General features: G+C 48.8%; 1 protein-coding gene across 1 annotated transcript in view; it reads left to right on the top strand.

The window, feature by feature from the left end:
• The window catches only part of LOC104077993 (chromosome unknown open reading frame, human C6orf89), a 16,448-nt gene extending 4,101 nt beyond the window's left edge, over positions 1-12,347 (top strand). The window contains exons 3-7 of the mRNA XM_009579430.1: positions 8,794-8,948; positions 9,279-9,400; positions 10,703-10,829; positions 11,528-11,651; positions 12,057-12,347. Of these exons, the coding sequence (XP_009577725.1) occupies positions 8,794-8,948; positions 9,279-9,400; positions 10,703-10,829; positions 11,528-11,651; positions 12,057-12,142 (614 nt within the window). The 3' untranslated portion in view covers positions 12,143-12,347. The remainder of the gene's footprint in view (positions 1-8,793; positions 8,949-9,278; positions 9,401-10,702; positions 10,830-11,527; positions 11,652-12,056) is intronic.
• Positions 12,348-20,994: the final 8,647 nt, after the last annotated feature.

Genomic DNA, 20,994 nt, shown 5'->3' with positions numbered 1-20,994 from the left:
GAAAGCCACCTGTTAGCAGTTTGGAGGCTGCCTTCGCCCACCGGCAGTGCTGGCAGACTTCCCCCGGCCGCGCCGCCCAACATGGTGCGGACAAAGCCCGGCCGTGGCGAGCGTGGGCGCATGGGTGGTCCGGTTCGCTTCCTCCGGGCCTGAAGCCGCCTGGGCAGGCAGGGGCTGCCTGCCTACGTGGGGCTGCGGTCTGGGGCTGTGCTGTCTCTCCTGAGCCTGCTCAGGGAGTAGTGGGCTTGCGGCAGTTTTCCTGTCTCCAGGATTGCAGGTTGGTGCCCGGTCCCGTGGTAGACGTGGGCTGAGCAGCCAGGTTTGTGTTGCAGAACAAGGGGAGCTCGGATGCCTGGTTTCCCCCGAGAGGCAGAGCCCCCCGTTAGAGTGGTGGTGAGGCTTTGGGAGGAGCAGGGGTGCAGGATACTGCTCCCCTCTCTCTCTGGCTCAGGGTGACCTGCCTTCACTCTCACCTTCATCCTCGTCCCTTCCACCCCAAGAGCCGTGCTGGGGATGACAAGAGCTGCCTGTCTGTCGGTGGCTGTGGGTGGACCTTTGAGCGGTCGAGGTGAGGAGCAGTGTACGCAAAGCTCTCTCTTGCGTTAAGTTTGTAGGATTAGGTCCAAAGTAAATTTCCTTTTTGCCTCTCTCTCTGCTCTGTTCCTTGCCGGCTTTCTCCCCCGGATCAATTCCCATATTAAAACTAATGTTCCCACCCTTTGTTTCTTCAAAGCTGACTCTTAGACCCTTGGGTTTGGCGTCCGTGCCTCTTTTTCAGCTGTTTTCCCAGGGCTAGGAACCAGGGTCCCTTCGGTTGGGGAAAAGTTCTGCAGAAATGTGGTTTGCATTTGCTCTTCCTGAGCTCGTGTTTACACAGAGCTTGTGAAAGCCCCGGTGCTGGGTCGCGCTGCCTGCTCCGGGCTGGGGGAAACGCCTCTCACCGTGGCAGCGTGCGGCTGTTAGCCGGGTAGATCAGCGCTTCACGTAGCCCCCAGGGAGGCGATGGGTTTGCAGACCTCTGGGCTCTACCTGCTATAAGGAACACAGTGGATTTTGGGTGGGCTTTCTAGTGCTGTTCCAAGGAGAAAGTAGGGCCTGTGTAACCTAGATTTGTTTCTCTTCTCTGACATAGGCTGCGATGGACAAGTCATTCCCTCTGTGTTTCAGTTCTCTGGTGCAAAGTAGGGGTGCGAGTACTTCCCTCTCCCCCGCAAGCATTAGGAAGCAATATAATGAGTTCTCAAAGTCTGTAGTAATCAGAGTCAAATGAAAAAGGGTTTTCTCTTTTTTTAACAGAAGTTTTAAAACCACAATGGTGGTCACTCTACCTGTTTTTCAGTGGTTCTTCCCTTCACAACCGTGTGACATCCTTATAGCTTTGTTAATATCTAAATATGAATTTTGATGTCAACTGGTTGATAACTGTTCCTGCCAGCCACACAGAGCAATGACGTGATGAGCGGAGCATTAAGTTGCTCTTACATTAACTTGTGTGTCTGCCCATGGTAAGTTCTGTTCTTGCAGCTCAAAAACCTCAGCAGAGCAGGTTGGTCAGTGGTGAACAGGCTGTCATCCAACAACGTGACAATTTGCATGTTGTACTGATAGCAGGGGTTTGTAATGACCTCAAGGAAAATCCAAATTTGCTTCTAATAATGAGACCCGGTCCTGACCCCATACATCCTACAGAGTTCAGAATCAGCTGGATCAGTAGCTGCTCAGCACCCGTAAAATCAGGTACAAACACACACTTTGGAAAAGGGCTCCTGTGCAATTTACCCCCAGCTCGGAGAAGACTCCTTGTGTTTAAAAACTCCCTTTTGCATAGATCAGAAGGGCTAAAATCATGTTTATTGGTTTTATACATAATCTATTTTAGAGAAAGGAACCCTGCTGGAGGAGCTGTGTTTAAGCAACACCTTGTCGGGGTGCGAGAGCTATTTGTGGGGATGGGTCACAGCAGGCTGGGTTGCTGGGAGAGGACAGCAGCCTCTGCCTCTTGGCTGGCCACCTTCAGTATAGCTGGAGGCTTGCCTTGGCACCTGGCCAGGTCCTGGCTTCTTTCTGATCTTAACCCTTTGCAGGCAGCCTGCGATGGGCCAGCCGCAGCCACATTTCTCTCCGCTTCTCACACTCCTCTCCTCCCCTCTTACTGTAGCCCTGAAGTGTGTTTATCCTTGGCGCAGCTCTCTGCAGAGAGGGAGCATCCAACACGCCTGTCTTACATAGGGGTGGACCTTCTGCTTCTTGAGGGCAAGGTGGGCTAAGGACCCAGGTATTTGGCCAGCCTGTCCCCGTGGGTTTTGCAGCCCATGCTGGATCTGACCTGCTGTGATGCGTGAGCCCAAGGATCATGGGCCCACTCTGAATGAAAGGGTTGCACAACAAGGCTGCTTGGGAGGTAAAGCAGGATCTGATTCCTAACTCCTTGCTGCCTTCAGCATGGCCTTCTCCTCTTGCTCACAAAGGATCTTTCTTTTTTTTTCCCCTAAGCAAAGTCAAGCTGGTTTGCTTTTGTGTTCGTGCATATTCTCATGCACCCGCTCCGGGTGCTGGAGCATTTTGAGGTGGATGTGAGCGTAATGTGGGTTGCAGCACTGTGCAGGACTCCCTCCCATCCCCGTGCAGCTGTCAGTTTATCTGATCGTTTTTGTGTGTGTGTAAACAACCCTTTTATAATATAACCTGACAGTGACCAACAGACACATGTGTTGGCTCATTCAAAGGGGAAAAAAAAGGCTGACTTTGCAGGGCAGGGTGGTGCCAAGCTGTTTTCATGTACTGCTTTACTTTGGCCTCTGTTCAGCCAGTGGACTGTTTATTTGGATTTGCTGACAGTAAACTAACTCCAAATCATTGTGGTAATTCAGAACATGAAAAACTCTTTGTTTTGCATCTGTATTTTGATGCCTCCAGAATTTCTTGTTTCCTTGTTTGCAGAGCAAGTGAATTTTCGCTTTGGGTTTGCTTCCCTGCAAAGAGAACGAGTGTGCCATACGTGGCCTGTTGCGGAGGCATTTAGCAGCCTAGCAGAGCCCTGTTTGCACTAGTGACACAGGCGTGTCAAACCTTTTACAGACTGAAGCCACTGTCAGGCAAGTGGCAGCAACTGGGAGGGATTTGCTTCAAAAGCGTGCCGTTCCTTCGAGCCAGATTGCTCATGCAGACGCTGCCAGAGCAGCACAAGCTGCCTTCTAGGGCATGTAGCCAGAGGTGCAGGCTGCGGTGGACTTTGGAGGCTTTCCTGGCAGCTTGGCCCTGCCTTCGGTTTTCTAGATTGGTAGGTGCAGATTTCTCCTGGAAATAATGCTCTTTCACCCCAGTGGACTGTGAGTTCCTCTTGGGCTAGGCTGAGCAGACTTGATTTCACAATGTCTTGTTGGATCAAAATAATTTTTGTGCTTTGCTAGAGATTGATTAATCATCCTTCGGTTGTTTGACCAGCCGTTACCCATTAGTGAAATGAATGAGTAGTTCTTCGAGCTGTTGACTTTTTACCCAGAACAAAAATAAGGGTTTCTTGATGGGTTTATTTGTAGCTGTTGTTTTGTTGCTAGCTGTTCCTAAAAATGCTATGAACCAAACTGGGAGGTACTTTCTTCTCCTGGCATAAATATATACAATATACTCAGAGCTACAAAAAAGTTCAATATGAAAAAGAGGTGAGGATCCTGTGCTGAACAGGGACCTTCTTTGTAGTATATATTTAAAATGCCGCTGTCATGCATTCCTTAATCAGGACTTCCATACTGTAATTAATAAGCACTCCTTATGATTCCTGTCTTGACTTACTCAAGAACTCATCAGTTTAGCCTTTGACATGACATTATAAATGATCAAATTAATTTTTAGCCTAGTGAAAAATTTCAGCAAGGTGGAGCTTGGGAAATGTTGCTTTTGCAATAGTGTGCTCCAAATGTCTCCTCTGAACTGTGTCACACAGTAACTACAGAGCTCTTAATTTCTATATCTGTAAAGTAAGAACAATGAGATTTACTTGTGTCATAGGCTATGATTGTGAATTGATGTCTGTAAATTGCTTTGAGTTTTTAAAATACTGTTTTGTCTTTCTGTAAGATCTGGGAAAGGGGGCGTGGTGATAAGCACGCAATGACATAGCACAAGTAACAAGCTATTGACTTGAGGAGTATAGTATCTATAAGTCTGCAGTGGTCCCAATGCGGCAAGTGGCTAGTCGTATCTTGGGACCAAGAACAACCTGGCCTGCATATTCTTTGGCTGTCAAAGCAGTAACAGTAGGCTATGAGCTGCAACTTCACTTTAAGGTTAAGGGCTAGACAAGGACAAATTCCTGTCCTCAAAATAATGGAAAACAGGACTGTAAAATCCAGCATCTGGAAGCTAGGTATTTCCAACTGGAGGGAGAGCTGCAGCCCTGCTGTGGTGATGATAATTGGACATCAGAGCACTGGGGATCTCGTGGCCCCTTCATCACTGGGAATCTTACAGGTGGGATTGAATGTCTCTTAAAAAGCTCTGCCCTATGTCAGCCATAAGAACCAGCTTATAGTTGGGCTTTTGCTATGAAAATGAATGGAGGAGGTAAGTATCCCACGGGCTGTCAGACGCACTGTCTGTAAAGGGCCCCTTTGGCCGAGGGGAAAGTATGGTCTCAGACAGCAGAGAGTAGGCTGAGGTCTTAATCCCTTCCTTTGAAGGGTGTCTTCAGATCCACCTTGAAAAATTCCCTGAACTTTTACAAGTGTGCAGCTGTGGGGAGACATTGTAAAAGTGGAGATCAGCATCTTCTCATTGTTGGATCTAGCACGTAGGAACAAGGTTGTGGCTCGTGTGCAGTGCCATAAATGAGTCACTGGGTCGGGTCTGGGTGAGTCCACCCCCATCCTGAGCTTACATTTGAATTGGCCAATGTAGAGTTGGTCATGCTTTTTGAGAGCCCTGAGGTTTACCTGCTCACCTACCCTGATTACAAGTATTTTTGTAGTTCTTGATGGCGTGTCAGATCCTGTGAGGGACAGTCCAAAAGTGTTGTGGGTGTTAATGAACATTTGCAGCCAGGCTTGTACAATGGACCTACGAGAAAGGACAGAGAAACATCTTGTGAATATTCAGTGCACAGGCCAGCCTTTCTTGAGAGCCCTGAGTTCATCCTAGGCTTGTTGAAGATGCTTGACTACTCCTAGCACTGGTCCCTAGTGAGGTATGTGGTGGGACTGGGGAATAGCATCATCCTTAGAAAAGAGGAATTGGGGATTTGGAACCAACCTTTGCAGATTGTGGAGCTGCTTAGTGCATTAGACAGCCCTCTGGGGAGCTTGCTTGTAGTTATCATGGGTGATGGTAGCAACAACCCATAAGGATGGAAGACCTGGGGGGACTGTGAAGTCCTGGGGGAGTCCCCCTTCCCCTGGACCAGACTTTTCTGTGCAGACCTAGCTGTTGCTTGCCTGCTGGAGACTTCTTCAGCCTTGTAGTCCTGAGTGCTGGGGAGCAAACCAGCTTGGTGGGGAGCCAGCAAGCTGCCTCAGCCCCTGCAGTTCTACATGCAGGAGGTTTTACGTTTTCAACACTTCATTAGGGTCAGAGCAGCCCTTGGCTCCATGCATCTTACTGAAGCAAAAGGTCCCCCTGCTGCAGGGCTTCCCTTTGAACCTGCTGCAGTGGCAGACTGATATTTCACCCTCCATATGGTCCCTAAAGAGACCAGGGCTGTTGCTGAGATCCCGTTCTCAGATCTACGTGGGCAAGTTTCCGTAAGTTTTATTGCTTCACTGCAACGGGTAGAAGCAGGGCCAGGTCTTCTCAGTAACCTCTTAGCTTCCAATCTGATAGTCCACACCCAGCATCTCTGGGGTTGTGCGCACACACCCCTCTGTAGTTCTGGGGACAGCCAAAAAACTTGGGAGATCCTCTGTGAAAATGGCCAAGAAGGGCGGGGTACTCATTTTAAATTGATTGTAAGTTGAAAATTATTTTTCTGCATAGTGAAAAGTACAGTCATAAACTCCTTCTAGCATTAATCATAGATGCGTTTTAAGGAAAGTTCTTATCTCTTCATCTGCGCTGTGTTAGCAGCTGTAAGTCCCCAGCACTGGCTCTGCTAGGAGTTATCCTGACGCAGAGGAGGAGACAGCTCTTGTTCTGGAGAGCTAGTAAAGCATAAAAGCAAGTATTAGGTGGGTATGACTGATGGGGAACTGAGGTTCTGCTTAACAAACTGAAGGCTGCTCCTCAAAAAGGGGTGAGAAAGCACAAGCACGGAGGAGAGGTTAGTTGGGACTGGCCTGCGCTTCTGTCGCGTAATGGAGAGTTGTATGTGTCAATACTACAGCTGCTTTCCTGCACTCAAACTCCACAGGGATAATTGCACACGCCCAGCACTTTAACATTTGAATGCAAGTGGATGGGACCATCGTGTGACGGTTGCACTGGGATGAAGAGTGCATCTTTCTTTTCAATCTCCGAGCAGACTGTGCGTGCGCACAGACAGCGTGCTCGACTTAAACCAAAATAATCCCCCAGGGTGTCTGGGCAGGGTGATAATGTAAAAGGAATGCAGGGAGGGTAATCGAAAGAGAGAATAAGCATCCTTGATAAAGCTCCTGCTCTGGTCCCCAGTGTGCAGTTGCATGCCCTCTCCTCTGCGTGCGGTCTCTTCTCCCTCCCTCCCTTGGAAGGGCAGGCGCTTCTCGCTGCCCGTACTTGTCATGCCAGTCACACACGTGCTGGTGCACAGACTAACACCCTCAACAATAAATCTAAAAGATTAATTACCAAAAAAAAAAAAAAAAATCCCACAACCTCACTTGCAGCATTTGAAACGCGTCTCAACCATGCTCCGCTTGGGTTATTCATGGGGAAAAGAAATAACCTCCTGAATCGAGCGATTGAGAATGCAAATATCCCAGCCTAGCTCAAAAGAGGAATCAAGCTCTGTACTGTCAAGCTGATTAGCATCCCGTTATGTGGGGTACTGCCCAGAGCCTGGAGAGAAAATTTTGGGACAACTGTGCTTAACGCTCTGGGATGAGGTTTCTAAGTTTTGCCCAGAAAGGAAATTACAGTATTGCTACTCCCTCTATGATGAGAGACCATAAGATATGTTTTCTTGTTCTCTTCATGGCGACTGCCCTTCCTCTGGTGAGGTCTTTCAGCCTTTTGTTTCCTGTCACTGACCAGCTGGTTTTTGTGAGTTGAGTTTTTTTGTTGTTATAAAATTGAAGCTTTCTACAGGCAGTGGAACAAAGATTTTCTTTTTTCTCTTGTGAGCAGGAAGGGAAAGTACATTGGAGCAGTTTCTCATGGGAGTGGGACTTCTGCTTGCAATAAGGATTTTACACTTTGTTTTGCCTTTTTACCCCTTTCCCTGAAAGCAGTGTAGATGCGTCTTCCAGAAAGACTAGGAATTATAGCCTGGTCCCTTTCAGTTCGTATCCCAGCAGTAGGGTGGGAAATGCAGCATTTGGGAGTTGACTGGAGATATTTAGAGAGGAAAAAAAGCAAAATGAATCAATGAATCCCAATCTGCTCCTTGTTGTTATGTCCCAGTGAACCTAAATCCTCTATAACATTCGTCATTGTCTGTTGCAGATGTCGGAGGGAAAAATCAAAACAAGAGCTTTCCTGTTAAGTGCCGTTCATCAATTATGACCCATGTGCAGGAGCATGAGTGTGGCTGGAAACCACAATGGCAGTAACAGGCAGGCTGCGTGCGGGTTTCTTTCCCCCTGAAAAGCTGCTGTGCATCCTTGTTTCCCAACTTTATTTTTCAGACAGGTTTCCTTGTCTCTTCCTTCTCCCCTTTTCCATCCACTCCATTTCCTGACTGGGTGGCCTGCAGCAATGTCCAGGACATGAGCTGTTTTGACATGTGCTGGCACCAAACAGGGCGGGTGGGCCTGTCGTGAGGACAGATCTCTGGATGTTTCATGTGAGGTGTGTCCCAGGCATTGGGTTTTTCCTAACCCACCCCAACAGATCAGGCATTTGGGTGGGTTTGCTGCCACTGCCCAAGTTAAACATGTCCCCGTTGGATTAAGGCTGCAGAACCAGGGCTATCACCGCCATGAAATTAGAGCCGCGTCCTTTTAGTGTGGTGGCTGCTCCTGCAGATCCTTTAGCACAGAAATACGTGCAACATTCAGCATTGTCGACTCTTGCCCTTTTCACTCAGTGCTGCAACAGGTCTCTTCTGTTAATGGTTACTTACTTTTTTGTGCTGGGAGGGCTGTTACGTTGGAGGAGGGAGGCAGGATATAGGCATCAAGTAATGGTTTCCCGTAAAAATGGAACTTTTGAAGTTGTAAACATTTGTAATGTTCATTGTAGGCCAGTTCAGCCAATTGTGGTGTAACAACGATTTCTGGAATCTAAAATGGATATAGCTGTGGTCCAGGGGTTCCTCGTGCCTTCTGGGTGTCTCCTTGATAACGTGTTGGGATTGCTCTTTTGCTTGTGGACTTGATTCAGTTTAATTGCACTATATATAGTGGTTGCCATCCTTCTATTGATAAAGAAAGAGTAACTTAACCTGTATGCCTCACATGTAAAGGGAAGTGGAATTTCCATAAAGCTCTCCCATTTCTCACAATTTCGAGCTGTGTCTCCAAAATGTTCAGCCTGTGCTGGAAACGTTCTGTGACGTGTTCCCTGCCCTGGTGAAGCTTGCTCTTTTTGAATCACTTACAGCCATTGGAAGCTATAAGAAATCTCAGTGTTTCATGTTAAGGATAATGAGTTTATCATCGAGTCTGTTTCCTTTCCATTTCATTTTTGGTTTTATTAAACACGTTTCTCTTGTTTCTTCCCAAGAATGCCAGGACTGGTGGGCAGCAGGTTGCAGACAGAACACTTCAACGCTTCCTACAAACTGCACAGTCTGTTCTGCTGTGAAAAGCCTTCAGATAGTGACAGACTTCGGAGAACTATCAGAAAAGCTCCAGAGGTCTCAGCCCTTTCTAATCAAGGTAACACAAGGATTTGAAAGGCTGGATGATTAGTCCAAACTCTTGAATAGCACCAGCCAAGGACCCCTGCCCAGTATTTTCAACCACAAACTCAAACTGCTTGAGGTAGAACATATATCTAAGAAGACATTTAGCCCCAGTTTAAAGATGTCAGGGGGTGAGGAGCTCACTGCATCCTCAGCAAGTTGTCCCTCTGACTAATTATCATTGCGGTTGGTAACTTAGTGATCTAGATGGGTGTCACTCTTGGATGTTCTTTGGCAGGATGGAAATGGGAGCGGGGAGGAACCCCAGGTGCACACCTTTTATCTTTGTTTTGTGTCATTTAAGACAGGGCAGCATCTCTCCTATGAGGAACTGAAGCATTTTCAGTCCCAGGATCCAGAACTGGCAGAGGTTATAATAGAAGAAAATTCAGCTGAACTGTGGAGCTGCCCGTTTTTCTTTCCCTGGTGAGTCACAGACAAAACATGTGATAGATGTATACATCCTTTCTGCAGGGGTGTCCAGGCTTGTTGCCTATGTGAACTACCAGGAGCTTGCAAGTTGCACTTTAACTGGAGGGAAGGGGAACAGGAGTGGGTTAGTCTTCTGTCTGCCTGCCTGCTGGCACTGATTTGACCCAAGGAGAAGACTTCTGCACTAAAAATTGAGTGTTGTGGCTGGGACTTCATATATTGCTCCCCTTACAAGACAAAAATATCCCAGTGACTGCTCAGTCCTGTTCTTCAGGCCATATATTAATCATCTGGGCTGTGGTCTGATCACCTGAGGCAACTGGTTTACATTTCTAATCACCTCTGTCTGCTCAGAGGAAATCCTTCACCATTAGTGCTGACTGAGAAGAGGTGCCATGACTTTTGCAAAACACTGAGAAGTAACAGAAAGCTAAGGGATCCTGCAGTTCGTGTCTGGTCTCATGCAGGAAAAATGGCCTACCCTAATCCTGGCCCTCTGTTAACTGTGCTAAAGCCTTTACCGTGGCTACAAGACATTTGAACAATTCAGAGCTCTCTAAAGTTGCAGAGCAACCCAGTGTGTTAGCCAGGTCTTTTCATGTGGAGAAGAGTGAAAAGTAACGTGGGAAGGTGCCACCTGGAGTGGAGCAGGCTCCCTGGCACGTTTCTACGAGCGAAGGAGCAGCGTCCCAGCAGACTTGGAGAAGGGCATGGTGGAGTCTGTGCTTTGGCTAATGCTTAGATGGGATCTTCTTGCTGCACTTCTCGACCGCAGCACTGGTAGATGGATGATCAGGGTACAGAAGTATTAATCGTGTCAAACCACTAGACAAAGGTGTAAAAATAACAAGCCCCACCCTGCCTTTTCCAGTTACATTCCCTGGCCTAGAGAGTAGACTTGGATTCCCCCCTGGATTCCCCCCTGCCTTGCCATGTGGTTTCAGTTATGGTTGTGTAAAATGCCACCTCGCTGCATCTTTTGTAATTAATGGATCTGATCAATGACTCAGATCATTCTAAGGGAGGAAAGGGAGGGAAATTAAGTTTAGGCATCCACAATGATCTCTTTGTTCCCTGTTTACATGGTCCTGCTGCAGGTACTAACAAGAAGATATGAAGGAGCACGGGTGTAGAAGCTGAGAGGTCCAATTTTGCTCCTAGCTCCTAGGGGCTAGTCTATCAGGAGGCGGTTTATCAAGCATGAATATTTGTGAAGAATTTGATCATGGAAGTAGCCTTTTAAAAACAAGCATTATCATTGCATGGTATTTCTTTAATATGGGTTGTTTTGTTTAGGAACAAATCTGTGAATAAAACTCGGATTCTGCAGGAATTTTTCCCCACTTCCTCTTTGCTGTCCTTCCCGAAGACAGTGTCCCTGGAGAGCTGCTTCCTCATCCGCCACCCAGATTTGGGGAATAAGGTGGGAAATTCATCCCAGAGACATTATCTCCATGTCTGTGAATTGTCCTCCAGAAGCTCCAAGTCTTTGGGGGATTTGCAGGACTTTTTCAGCTGATACAGTCCTGTCAGAAGGGTTTAGGGTTGTATCGATTCTGTGCATCTCTGTGTAATGTGGCATCTCAAGATTGTTGTACCACCTAGAAGTTGTGTCTAGCTTTGTGCAGGTGGTATGCTGCGTCTATCTCCCTCGACAGTTAGAGATGCCCGTGTCGTGTCCCAGCTCTGTTCACATTTATGTCCTGGCCTTGCTCTGTAGCTGGGTGAGGGAATGGTCTTTTTGTGCACAGTTGGGCAGAATTCATTTAAGAGTTGCATTTTAGGAGCTGTTCCTGGCAGTAAGTCTCATCCATTCTGAGATACCTGCCATGGAGATGTTTCACTGAAGATAGTGACAATTCAGGCTTCTAGCCTGATCTCCTCCTCCGTTTTCTTGTGGGCTTTGTGGGTGTGATGGCCTGCATTGTCTTGGACAGAAGAGGGGAGGAGGACCTTCACATGCAGCTGACCTCAGCTATGATCTACTGGTAACTGGGGGAGCAGCAAACCTGTGGTTTGTGCTATCTCACCTTGCTGCAGGGCAGTGACTTGCCCCTTGTTTGATCAGACAGACCTAAGAAAAGCTAGCAAGACTTTTGAAATATTCTCCTCTCATCCTAGAGCTACAGTTTGCACAGCCTCTTCGCTGTTGGAAGTGGACAGCTCACCCTGACTGTTGTACCTCTGGACAAGTGCAGAGGACACTGTGAGATGTTCAAGGTGGAGCTGGAAGCTGGAGATTTGGGTGAGTACCTGTGCTGTAGCATGCGGGGTCTGGGAGATTCCTTGGAGCTGGGAGACTGCTTCCAGCTGGGTCTTTTCTGTCTGACACCTGAGAAGGCGGTGTGTGCCATTACCGCCTCCAAACTGGTGTGTGCCTGCGTGTAGCAGTACAGAGGAGAGAACATTCTGGACTAGAAATGTGTGGCCTGGAACACAGACAATGGGATACCATGAGATGCTCAGTGTAAAAACGGAGCAGTATGGGCTACACAAGGCACAATGCTCTGCTGGGTGTTACAAACCCAGCGTCATTGAGGGCAATGTCTTTCCAAAGAGCTTCTGCATACCCCCATCACTTCACAGGAAATGTGAGCTGTCAGTAAGCATGGATTCATCTAATATGGCCTCTTCGTTGCATCTTCCAAAGGTTATGCCAGCGCAGATTACTGGACAATGAGCTTCATGGCCAAAGGGACAGAGCCAGCGGTTGTTTGTGATGGAGCTGCTAGCTAAGGACAGTGGGGTGGGAAAACAGAGCTGTTTCCAGGACAAGAAGACTTTCAGCTTTGAAGCCAAGGCAACGTCTTGAAAGCGATAGAGCTGGGGCAACTGCGGCAGGCAGCTTTGCCACCCTGCATGTTTACAGTGTTTAAAACTGACTGTTTTCCTGACCCTTGAGGTAATTCTTTGCCTTTCCTCAAATGTATTTTGGGAGAAGTGCAAGCTATTTATGACCTTCCCTGTCCCCTCAGGTAAGCCCTGGGTTTGCAGCAAAGAGTTTTTTCCAGGAGAACAGAGGGATTTCTCAGGATGAGATTCACCTTGTGTCCTTTGTGGATTATGGCACTTCTGAAAGTGCCTGGGGGGTTTGGAAGTGGAGGGGGTGTGTGTGACATTTCTGTGTACATTCCTCCTGAGGAGGAAGCTTTGAGCCTGTCTTGTCAGGCCAGCTCTATAAAGGGAATGAATTGGTGATGTGTCTGAACTGCACCCCATCTCTCCTTGCTTTGAGAGGTGCTGCCTGCGTTCCTGGCCCAGGGTACCTACGGGAGCACCTGAAAGCTTCCTCATCCCTGGCATTTTTTGCGTCGACTCCTTCCAGACCTGGACCTCTGTCTTCAGAATGAACATTGGTTTTTCCTGAGTCCTTTCCAAGCTGCCTTCGCATGCTTCCTGTTGCTTGAGCACTGCTTTATCCAATGCCCTGAGAGAGGCTCGATTTCAGTGTTTGCAGGCTGCGGATGCTGCGGTCCCTTCCAAGTCTGATCCTTTGGGTCTGATCCTGCTGTTGAAGATCATTTACAGATGTGTCAGGCTGAACTCATAGGCCAGGGCTGTGGTTCAGGACATACTCTCACACTTGTTAATATGGAATGGGGAGGGGTTTTGTTTGAAAGCAAGTTAACTCTGTTCTCAGGAGCGAGAACCTTTTCCTCTGTAAATATTTTAGGTACGCGTAAAATGACAGATTGGAAAAATGTCTGTCCAGCCTTTGTTTTTGAGCAAGACCAGGAGAATGGGAGCAAACATCATACTAATCTTGCTAGGGTCTGACAAAAGCTGCCAAGTGGGATGACCATGTCTGGCTCCTGTACAAGGATAAGGCAGAGGACAGTTCCTGCTCCAAAGAATTTAGTCTGAGGCCTTGACACTACAAACATTTCTATGCATAATCCTTGTTTTTCTCCTGTAAACAAATAAGAACAAGCCCAGCACCCGTGTCAGTCTGTGTGCCTGGCCCTCGACACTGGACCAACACACACCAGATCTAGTAGAACCAAAGGGGGAAAGCCTGACTCTCTCAGGACAGAAAAGGACTAATTTAATTTGTAGCAAAATATTAAAGGGAATTGGATTAATAAGACTTCTGCTAGTATTGTTAATGCTTTGGGTGTGTTTTACACTTGTGACACTACATGCAATCTTGTACATGCCAAGACACACACACGCCACTCCTCTCCCTCCTCTTAAAGCCTGGGTCTTAGTTCATGGAAATTCGGGAGTTTGGTGATGGCAGAATTAGGGCCTTGTTAGTGACTGTTGCTATTTACACTTTGGCAGCTTCTCAAGTCAAATTCAAAGGCTGACAAGGTTACTTCACCTCTTACTGGTTTTGTACCTGATCCGTTTCTGTAGAGCATTTGGTTAGAGATGCATATGGAAAGAACCTGCTGGACCCATTATTGCTGAGATTGCGGGTGGTTTGGTGATGCTGTTACTTCTAAGTGTCCTTGAATGTAACTTGTAAAAGCTGCGGAGACAATTCTCAAGCTTCTGTGAAATGCCTGTATTTTGTGAGTCACCCTTAAGCCATTGTGGCTGTCTGGCTCCTTTGGGAAGAAGCAGAGAAAATGGATCTGTTTACGGTTGCTGTTTAGACTGGGGGGAAAGCAGGGGGCTCTAGGGCAGGTTTGTGCCTATGGCAAAAGTGCTCTCACGTATTGCTTCTCCCCTCTGCAAAGAATTGCAGCTGGTTGGACAGAAGATGGTGAATCTGGACTGTTTGCAGCTCAGCTTTCCAAGTGCACTTTATGTCTCTGCATAAGTTTCCAGATCTGTGTCTAGGCGATACATTGCATATGTCCCAACCTTGCTCCCTTTGGAGTTTACATCATTTGTTTTTAAACTTCCAGTATATTTTCTCTTCCCCTTCCAAAAGCTGTAAGGAATTAGCTGCTAAACTAAAACAGGAGGGCAATTCTTCTGCTGATAAAGAGCCGATTTTTGGCCCTAGCCGCTGTTGAGTGCGGAGCCCCAGTCTGTAGCACGGCTTCCAGAGCAGCTCCTGTCTTCCGCTGCTAGAGAAGTAGTGCTAACGCCTTCTGCATCGCAACGCGGGCGAGGAGCTGGGATGGAAAACTCAGAGGTGAGGCCAAAGTGGCAAAAATAGGACGGCCAAAAGGAGGTGTTGACACCTTGGCCAAATGGCTTCAAGTGAGCCCTGGTCATCTTCCTCATCTGGGGCTCCGGCTTCACGGAGCCTTTCCAAAGGCTGCAGGAGGCTGTGACTTCCCTAGAGAGCCTGGCGGCTCCTAGTGATCTGCTGAGGCTGAACTGGGGGGAATGTGGCTATTCTTTCAGCTGTTGAGGCATCGTGGTGACAGATGTGATTGGATGAGTCACAGAGGGTGTGTGTCCCATCGTGGTCTCCCTCGCCTCTAGCTTCACTTTGGCACTTGCACGTATCCAAGCGTACGTTCCCGTTTGGACTATCCCCCACTCCCCACCCTGGCCGGCTCAGTGGGGTGCCCAGTCAATGCATGTGTCCTGTTTTTTTTTTTTTTAAAAAACTATTTGCGTGCTTTAGAGCTCTTTGCTTGTGAGCTGGGAGACGGACTCCCGCTCGCCCAACATCCTGGAGGCTGCAAAGCTGCTCTGAAATCACACCAGCGAGGCAGAGAAATCAGTGCTACCCGAGAGCCCAGTGGGCAGAGATGCAGAGTGGTCATTTCTCCACTTGTCAGGCTAGAAAGATGGGCTGTCACCCATCAGCTGGGCAAGAGGATCGTGGTTTAAAGCTGGTTTCCAAAAGCAGGGGTCATTGACCGTTGCTCTCAGTCCTGAACTCAGGGTAACTGAAAGGAGGAGAAAGGAGTATCATTACTTACTTCAGTACCAGGAAATCAGCATCTCCTTCGGGAGCCAAGCTGCCAGTTTCTATTGATTCTTTTTTTTTTTCTCTTTTCTTCCCTTTTTTTCTTTTTTCCTTTTTTCCTTCCCACTGGCATTGGACACACAAATTCTCCCGAGGCGGCTTTGCAGATCCCAGCCTTTTGCAAAAGCCTGGAGAGCTTTCTAGGGTCGGGCTTCCCAGGAGCCTTGGGCCTTTAGCTTCTCCCGCTAGTCCTCTTGCTGTAATGGTCTGGCAGAGAAGCTGGTTTTACTGGGCTAGATCAAAGCACCTCCCTTCTCTGGTGGCTGGCCTCCCCGGCTTTCTAGCAGCAAGCCTTGCACACCCTTCCGCAGCAAGTCCCGCTCGCAGCGTGGGAACACCCCGAGCGAGAGGAGGTGGGGAGCAGGAGAGCATCTCGTCGCTAGAGATGGAAGCTCTACTAACTCCAGCATCTCAGAAGGGTGATCCTGCCTTTAAACCCCTGTGTTCACATCAACAACGCTGCTGCGGGGAGTGAAGTTTGCAGGATCCGCCCAATCCCAGGCTCAGTGGTCCACGTTTAGCCCCGTGGCCCCCAAGAGAACCGAGCACTTTCTGGGGTAAGGCCATTCCGGTTGGCCTTGAGGTGGGTGCACAAAGAGCTCTTGCTTCCTGCAAACCAAACTTTCTCCGCTTTGTAAATTTTATATCTAGAACTATATATTCTCCTCTTCAGGAACCTCCTTCTTGTAAAGGATAGATTTACTGTCCTGCTGAGTTAAACAAGGGAGATGCTGGACTTCCCCTTTGCTTTGGAGATTCAAACAAATGACAGGTGATTTATTTTTAGCATTATCTCTTTGTCTATGGGGAAGGGGAGGCATGTTATAAAGGCTCAGGGGTGCTGGGAAGTAAAGCTATATATGCATAAAGACTGTTTCAATGCTGAACACTATAAATTCAGTGGTGGGTAAAAAAAGAATGTAAATATGCACTTAATGCAGAATTTTATGGATGGTTATAATTTAATATATTGCAAACTTTGTAAATACTTGGAAAAAGCCTGTAAAGTGTGTAAATAAATAAGATTTGTATGTAAGAAGAATAAAAAAAAGTTTTTACTTTTTGCAATTAAATACAAGTGTTAATGCACCTTTTCCCCTTTCCTGATTTTTTTTTTTTTTTTTTTTTTTTTCCCCTTGTTGCATGTCTGCCATTGAGGGGTTATTTAACCCTTTTTAGGGCACTTTTTCCGAGTGGAAATGTCATTTTAAGTGAAAAGGCAGAACACTTTTGTTTCGAAAATGTCAAAAGAAACACTTTGGAAAATGTTTTGTCAGTTTTAGCCTGGTTCCCTAAACAAAGTTGACGCCACAGCTCTGCCTGTCCCTCCTTTCTTCCTAATAACAATCTCTGTCCTTCCTTCACAATTCAGCTTATTTCAGCCAAACCTTGAGGGGTAGAAGATGATAAGCTCCTCCAGAGTTCATAAAAACAGGCAAGTAGAGGAGAGAAAGATCCCGCTACTACCAGGACAATGCGTTAACCTTGTTAGACACCAGAGAAGCCACGCTGAAGACCCACAAGACGTGAGTCAGTAGAAAACCAGGCTTTGTTGCTTCTTCAGTGCGGAGTTGTGCCTTTCTGGAGCCCACCGGCCTTGAGCCAGACCCTGCACACCCCGTCAGGTGTCGGCGTGCGGCTCCTGTCTCCCGTGCTGAGGCTGCTGGCTCCCGGGGGTGCGGTGCAGAGGCTGTTCCTTGAGCGAGCAGAAGGAAAGCTGCATTCCTCATGCGCTTACCTAATGCCGGCTGGACACAAGCTTGTCAGCTCCAGGGTGGAGCTTGGACCTTTTGCTGTTAATCTCGATGCTTCAGACGTTGGCTCCAGAAAAAGCCGTCGGGGAAGGTTGGGGAGTTGAGAAATGGCCCAGCACCCCCTTTGCCAGCAGCTGCGCCTGACCTTGCCGAATGCATCGGCGGTTACTCACGTTTCCCCATGAGCCACGTGCCCTGGTTGTGATTCCTCCAGGGCTCTTTTCCCAACGAGCACTGTGTGTCCCATTTTCCTTAATCCTTGCTGCTGCACTATCTCCTGCGAGGCTTAGTCGGGATGCTGTAGTGCCAGGGCCAACATGGAGCTTGGCCCTTCGTCTCCGCATCACGTTTGCAGAGAGCAGTACGTTGGGGTCTTCTCAGCACTGCCTTGTTGCTCGTAAGCCAGGCCATGGCGAGCTGACGGGCAGGAGTTGGAGCCAGTGTTGATCCTTTCTAGTTGTTTCTCCAGGTCTCTGGAGATGCAGCAGCAGAGCTTTTGAGGTGTCTCGTGATGGAGACACGTTTGCCTTGACCCAGGTTCCAGGCTTGCAGTTTGCCTTGGCAATAAATGGGGGTCTTGGGTTTGACCAGATGAGTTGAAGATAGCCTGTTGAGACGTTCGCCTCAGACCCTGCTTGCAGAAATTGTTGGACCACTGAGAGTATGGTAGACCCTGGACCTAATGAAGGAGAAGGTAATATGCAGAGGTAAGAGATTTGGGGGGCAGTAGGAGAGCTATTGTGGCAAGAGAGGTGATCAGCGGGGTCCAAAGCACAAGGAAAAATGGCAAAGCATTGCCTGGGGAGCCGGGAGGGGAGAGGGGGAGGCAGAGCCGACAGCGTGTGATTAACTTGGCTCTGCTAGCCAGAGCTGCCCACCCGCTGATCCTTTCTAATAGCCTGCGATCCCCAAAGGCAGCTCCTGGAGCAGAGCCGGGGCGGTTGCACAATCGCAGATGGGGAGGAAGAGGCTGCAGGCAGGCTGGAGGGTCTCTGCCAGACAGTCTCCATGGCGGGGCGATTCGGGACACCTGATGTTGAGCCCCCCAGGTGTCTGCCTGGGGAGGGAGCACAACCTGTCCCTGCAGAGCTAATGGCTGGGTATTCCACCCAGCCCTGAAGGCAGCTATCGACCCTCAACTCTCCTTTTTCGGGGCAATTTCAGCTCTATATCCTGTTCTTCCTCTCCTGCTCACCCTCCTGATGGCACAGGGAAGGGGCATCACCCCTCTGCTTACCCCCACCTTCCCAGCAGGCTGGGGGGGCTGCTCCTCAGCTGCCCACTGCTTTCCCCCCAACACGGCCAGTGCAGAGACATGGGGCTGGACGAGGTGGGCTCTGACTCCCAGCTGCGGAGTTACTGTACTGCAAACTGTTCTCAGCAGTTGCATCTTGTTGCCTTCGTTTCTAGACACAGCTGTGTTCCAGGGACAGGGGAGGACCCCTGTGTAAAACAGGGGTTACTGGTTGCTTGGGGATTATTATTAGAGTTTAGGAGAAAAGGGACAGGAGGTAGAAGAGAGGACCCGTAACTGAGGGCTAGGGGATGTCTGAGGTTTGGAGAGCAGAGGCTTGGATGAAAATACCGATTTTCATTATGATTCAGGCAGAGGGTCTGTCTCGGGGAGTAGACCCCGCACACTCGTTGGCACCAGCGTACTGCTGCTCCTCCATCAAGGCTGATATGTGAGATGGGTGTGTACCGTGTGGCTCCAAAACTCTGCTCTAATAAAGAAATACATTTCCTCCCCAATCTTCAAGCTGTTGGGTGTTCCTTGCTTTTGGGAGGTGCTTTAAATCTGACTGCCAGAGCTGTGGGCTGCTAAGAGCAGAAGCTGGCTGCACGATGCTGAGTTCAGGTCTTCCTCCTGTTTTCCTGTTGCTCTCAGTGCTGGAGCTGAGCTGGTCCCTGAGTGATGAAGAAAAGAAGATAATCTTGGATGGGCATAATAAATACCGCTCCCAGGTCTCTCCTCCTGCTATGGATATGCTGAAGATGGTAAGTGGCTTTTATTGCAGGGGAATGTCAGAGGTTGTTTGTGTAGTGCAAGCCTCGATCTTAATGCTAGGAGGGATCAGGGTTTTCTTTAGGGGAGGCAGAGCAATTCTTCTGTAGGGCTACAACTAGGACGGGGTTCCCTAAATTCCCTCTAAAGGGATGAGTTTGCTTTCACCTATAGACTTATCTTTGATTATTTGTGGAAGTTCCTAAGTGTGACCTGAGTCCCCTGATGGTCTGCGTGAGAGCGATGCAGCTCTCCCTCACGCGTGTGCCCGCTGGAGCTCCTTGTGATGAGGAGGAAAGGCAGGCGAGACGTTGCCGTGAGCAGGTGCCGAGGGCTGGAGGGAGAATCCTGCTGTGTGGGACATCACCCGGTGCATTTTATTTGCCTTTGCAGGTGAATGGGCTTTTATCTATAGGAGGGAACGTCAACTTCAAACTTGACAACCAGGTCATTCAGTTATTTGGGCTTTCCGTCACTCGCAATCCCCACCACGATTTGTGCATGGCTGTCTTGGGGGCGAGGGATCTCCCATTTTGCTTGGGGAAACTGAGTCAGGTGCCTGCCATCACATGTGGCTGCAGCGGCAGCAAAAATGAGCTCTCGAGCTAGTGCTGCTTTTTTGTCTTATTTGAACCCTTGATTTGATTAAAATTCGGCTATCATGTTTTATTTTGCACCACATGTGATTTTCCTCACTGTTTGCAACACGCGTGGAGAAAGAGGACAACTGTTTATCATGGATGGCTGGAGTGCTTTGCTCTTTCGGTCACAGTGTGCTTGGGGGAGACCTCCCTGCCTGGCGCAGAAGTTGCACAGACTGAATTAAAACTTTGTGGGCTGGTAGATGGGAGCTTGCTGAGCAAATGAGGGAAAAAGCTATGTTCAGGTATAGGGGGGGGTCTGACTAGTGATTTCAGACTCAAAGGGGACAGAGCGAGAACCCTAAGCACCATGATCCCATGGACACCCACCAGAACAAGGCACAAAAAACTTGGAGAATAAGGGCTTTGGAGCCAAAGTCTTAGAGAACGCCTAAGGGAAACAATCTCTTAGGGTCCCTAAGCCAGCAGCAATTCTGAACTAGTGACTGCTGCTCCCGGCTGAAGCTTTGATTGCAGATCACGTGCTTTGGGATGCTCCCCTCCACAGCACTGCTTTGTTTCTGCTTAAACATACAGGACCCGCTCGCAGTCCAGAGCCAAAGGCTTTTTTTTTTTTTTTTGAAGCACAACAAATGTTTCGCTTGCAGCAGCCCTGACAATTTCTTGGTAGAGGTTTTCCATGAGAGTGCCGTCCTCGCCTCCCTCCCGGGACGTTTGCTTGGGCTCTCTTTGCCTCCGAGTTCACCTGCTGCCGTGGCACTGTGCCCGGCTGAGGTCACCCCATGCTTCTGTTTGGGACACGGATCTGGTTGCTGTGGAAATAGTTAGGCAATGGGGGGGGATACATAGCCTGAAGCCACTTTTCTTTTTTAATGAGGCAAATCCTGCAGGTGGGAGTCCCCTGCTTATGGAGCCCAGCTCCGTGCCAGAGGGAGAGGGGCGTGCGCTCCCCAAACTGGGTTTCCAGCCATCGCTCTCAGCCTGGCTTGGGACCATGGGGGGAGGTCAACCAACACTCTGTGCCCCCATCCAGATATTTTGGTGTTTCCTTCCCCACCGATCCCTTCACGCTGCTGCTCAGGGGCCTGTCCAACATCCCCTCAACACCCCGATGGTGACGTGCTCTGCAACGGGGCCATGTTCTGTCCCCCTTTGGATCCGGCTCTGGCCGGGGAGGTCCCCCCTTAGGATCGGCCAGTTGCTGGGCTGCCTTCCAGCCCGCTGCAGAAGCAAAGCTGCTGTCTCCATCAAATGATGCAAGGACAGTCCAAACAGCTGCGGCATAGGGTTCCCTGTATGCCTCCCTGCGAGAAAACCTCTCTTCCTCCTCCTTCTCCTCCTGCATATCA

Source organism: Fulmarus glacialis, unplaced genomic scaffold (genome assembly GCF_000690835.1).
Source record: "Fulmarus glacialis isolate BGI_N327 unplaced genomic scaffold, ASM69083v1 scaffold34296, whole genome shotgun sequence".
Classification (NCBI taxonomy): Eukaryota; Metazoa; Chordata; class Aves; order Procellariiformes; family Procellariidae; genus Fulmarus; species Fulmarus glacialis.
The sequence above is the reverse complement of the archived record's forward strand: the minus strand, read 5'-3'. Positions and strand labels throughout refer to the sequence as shown.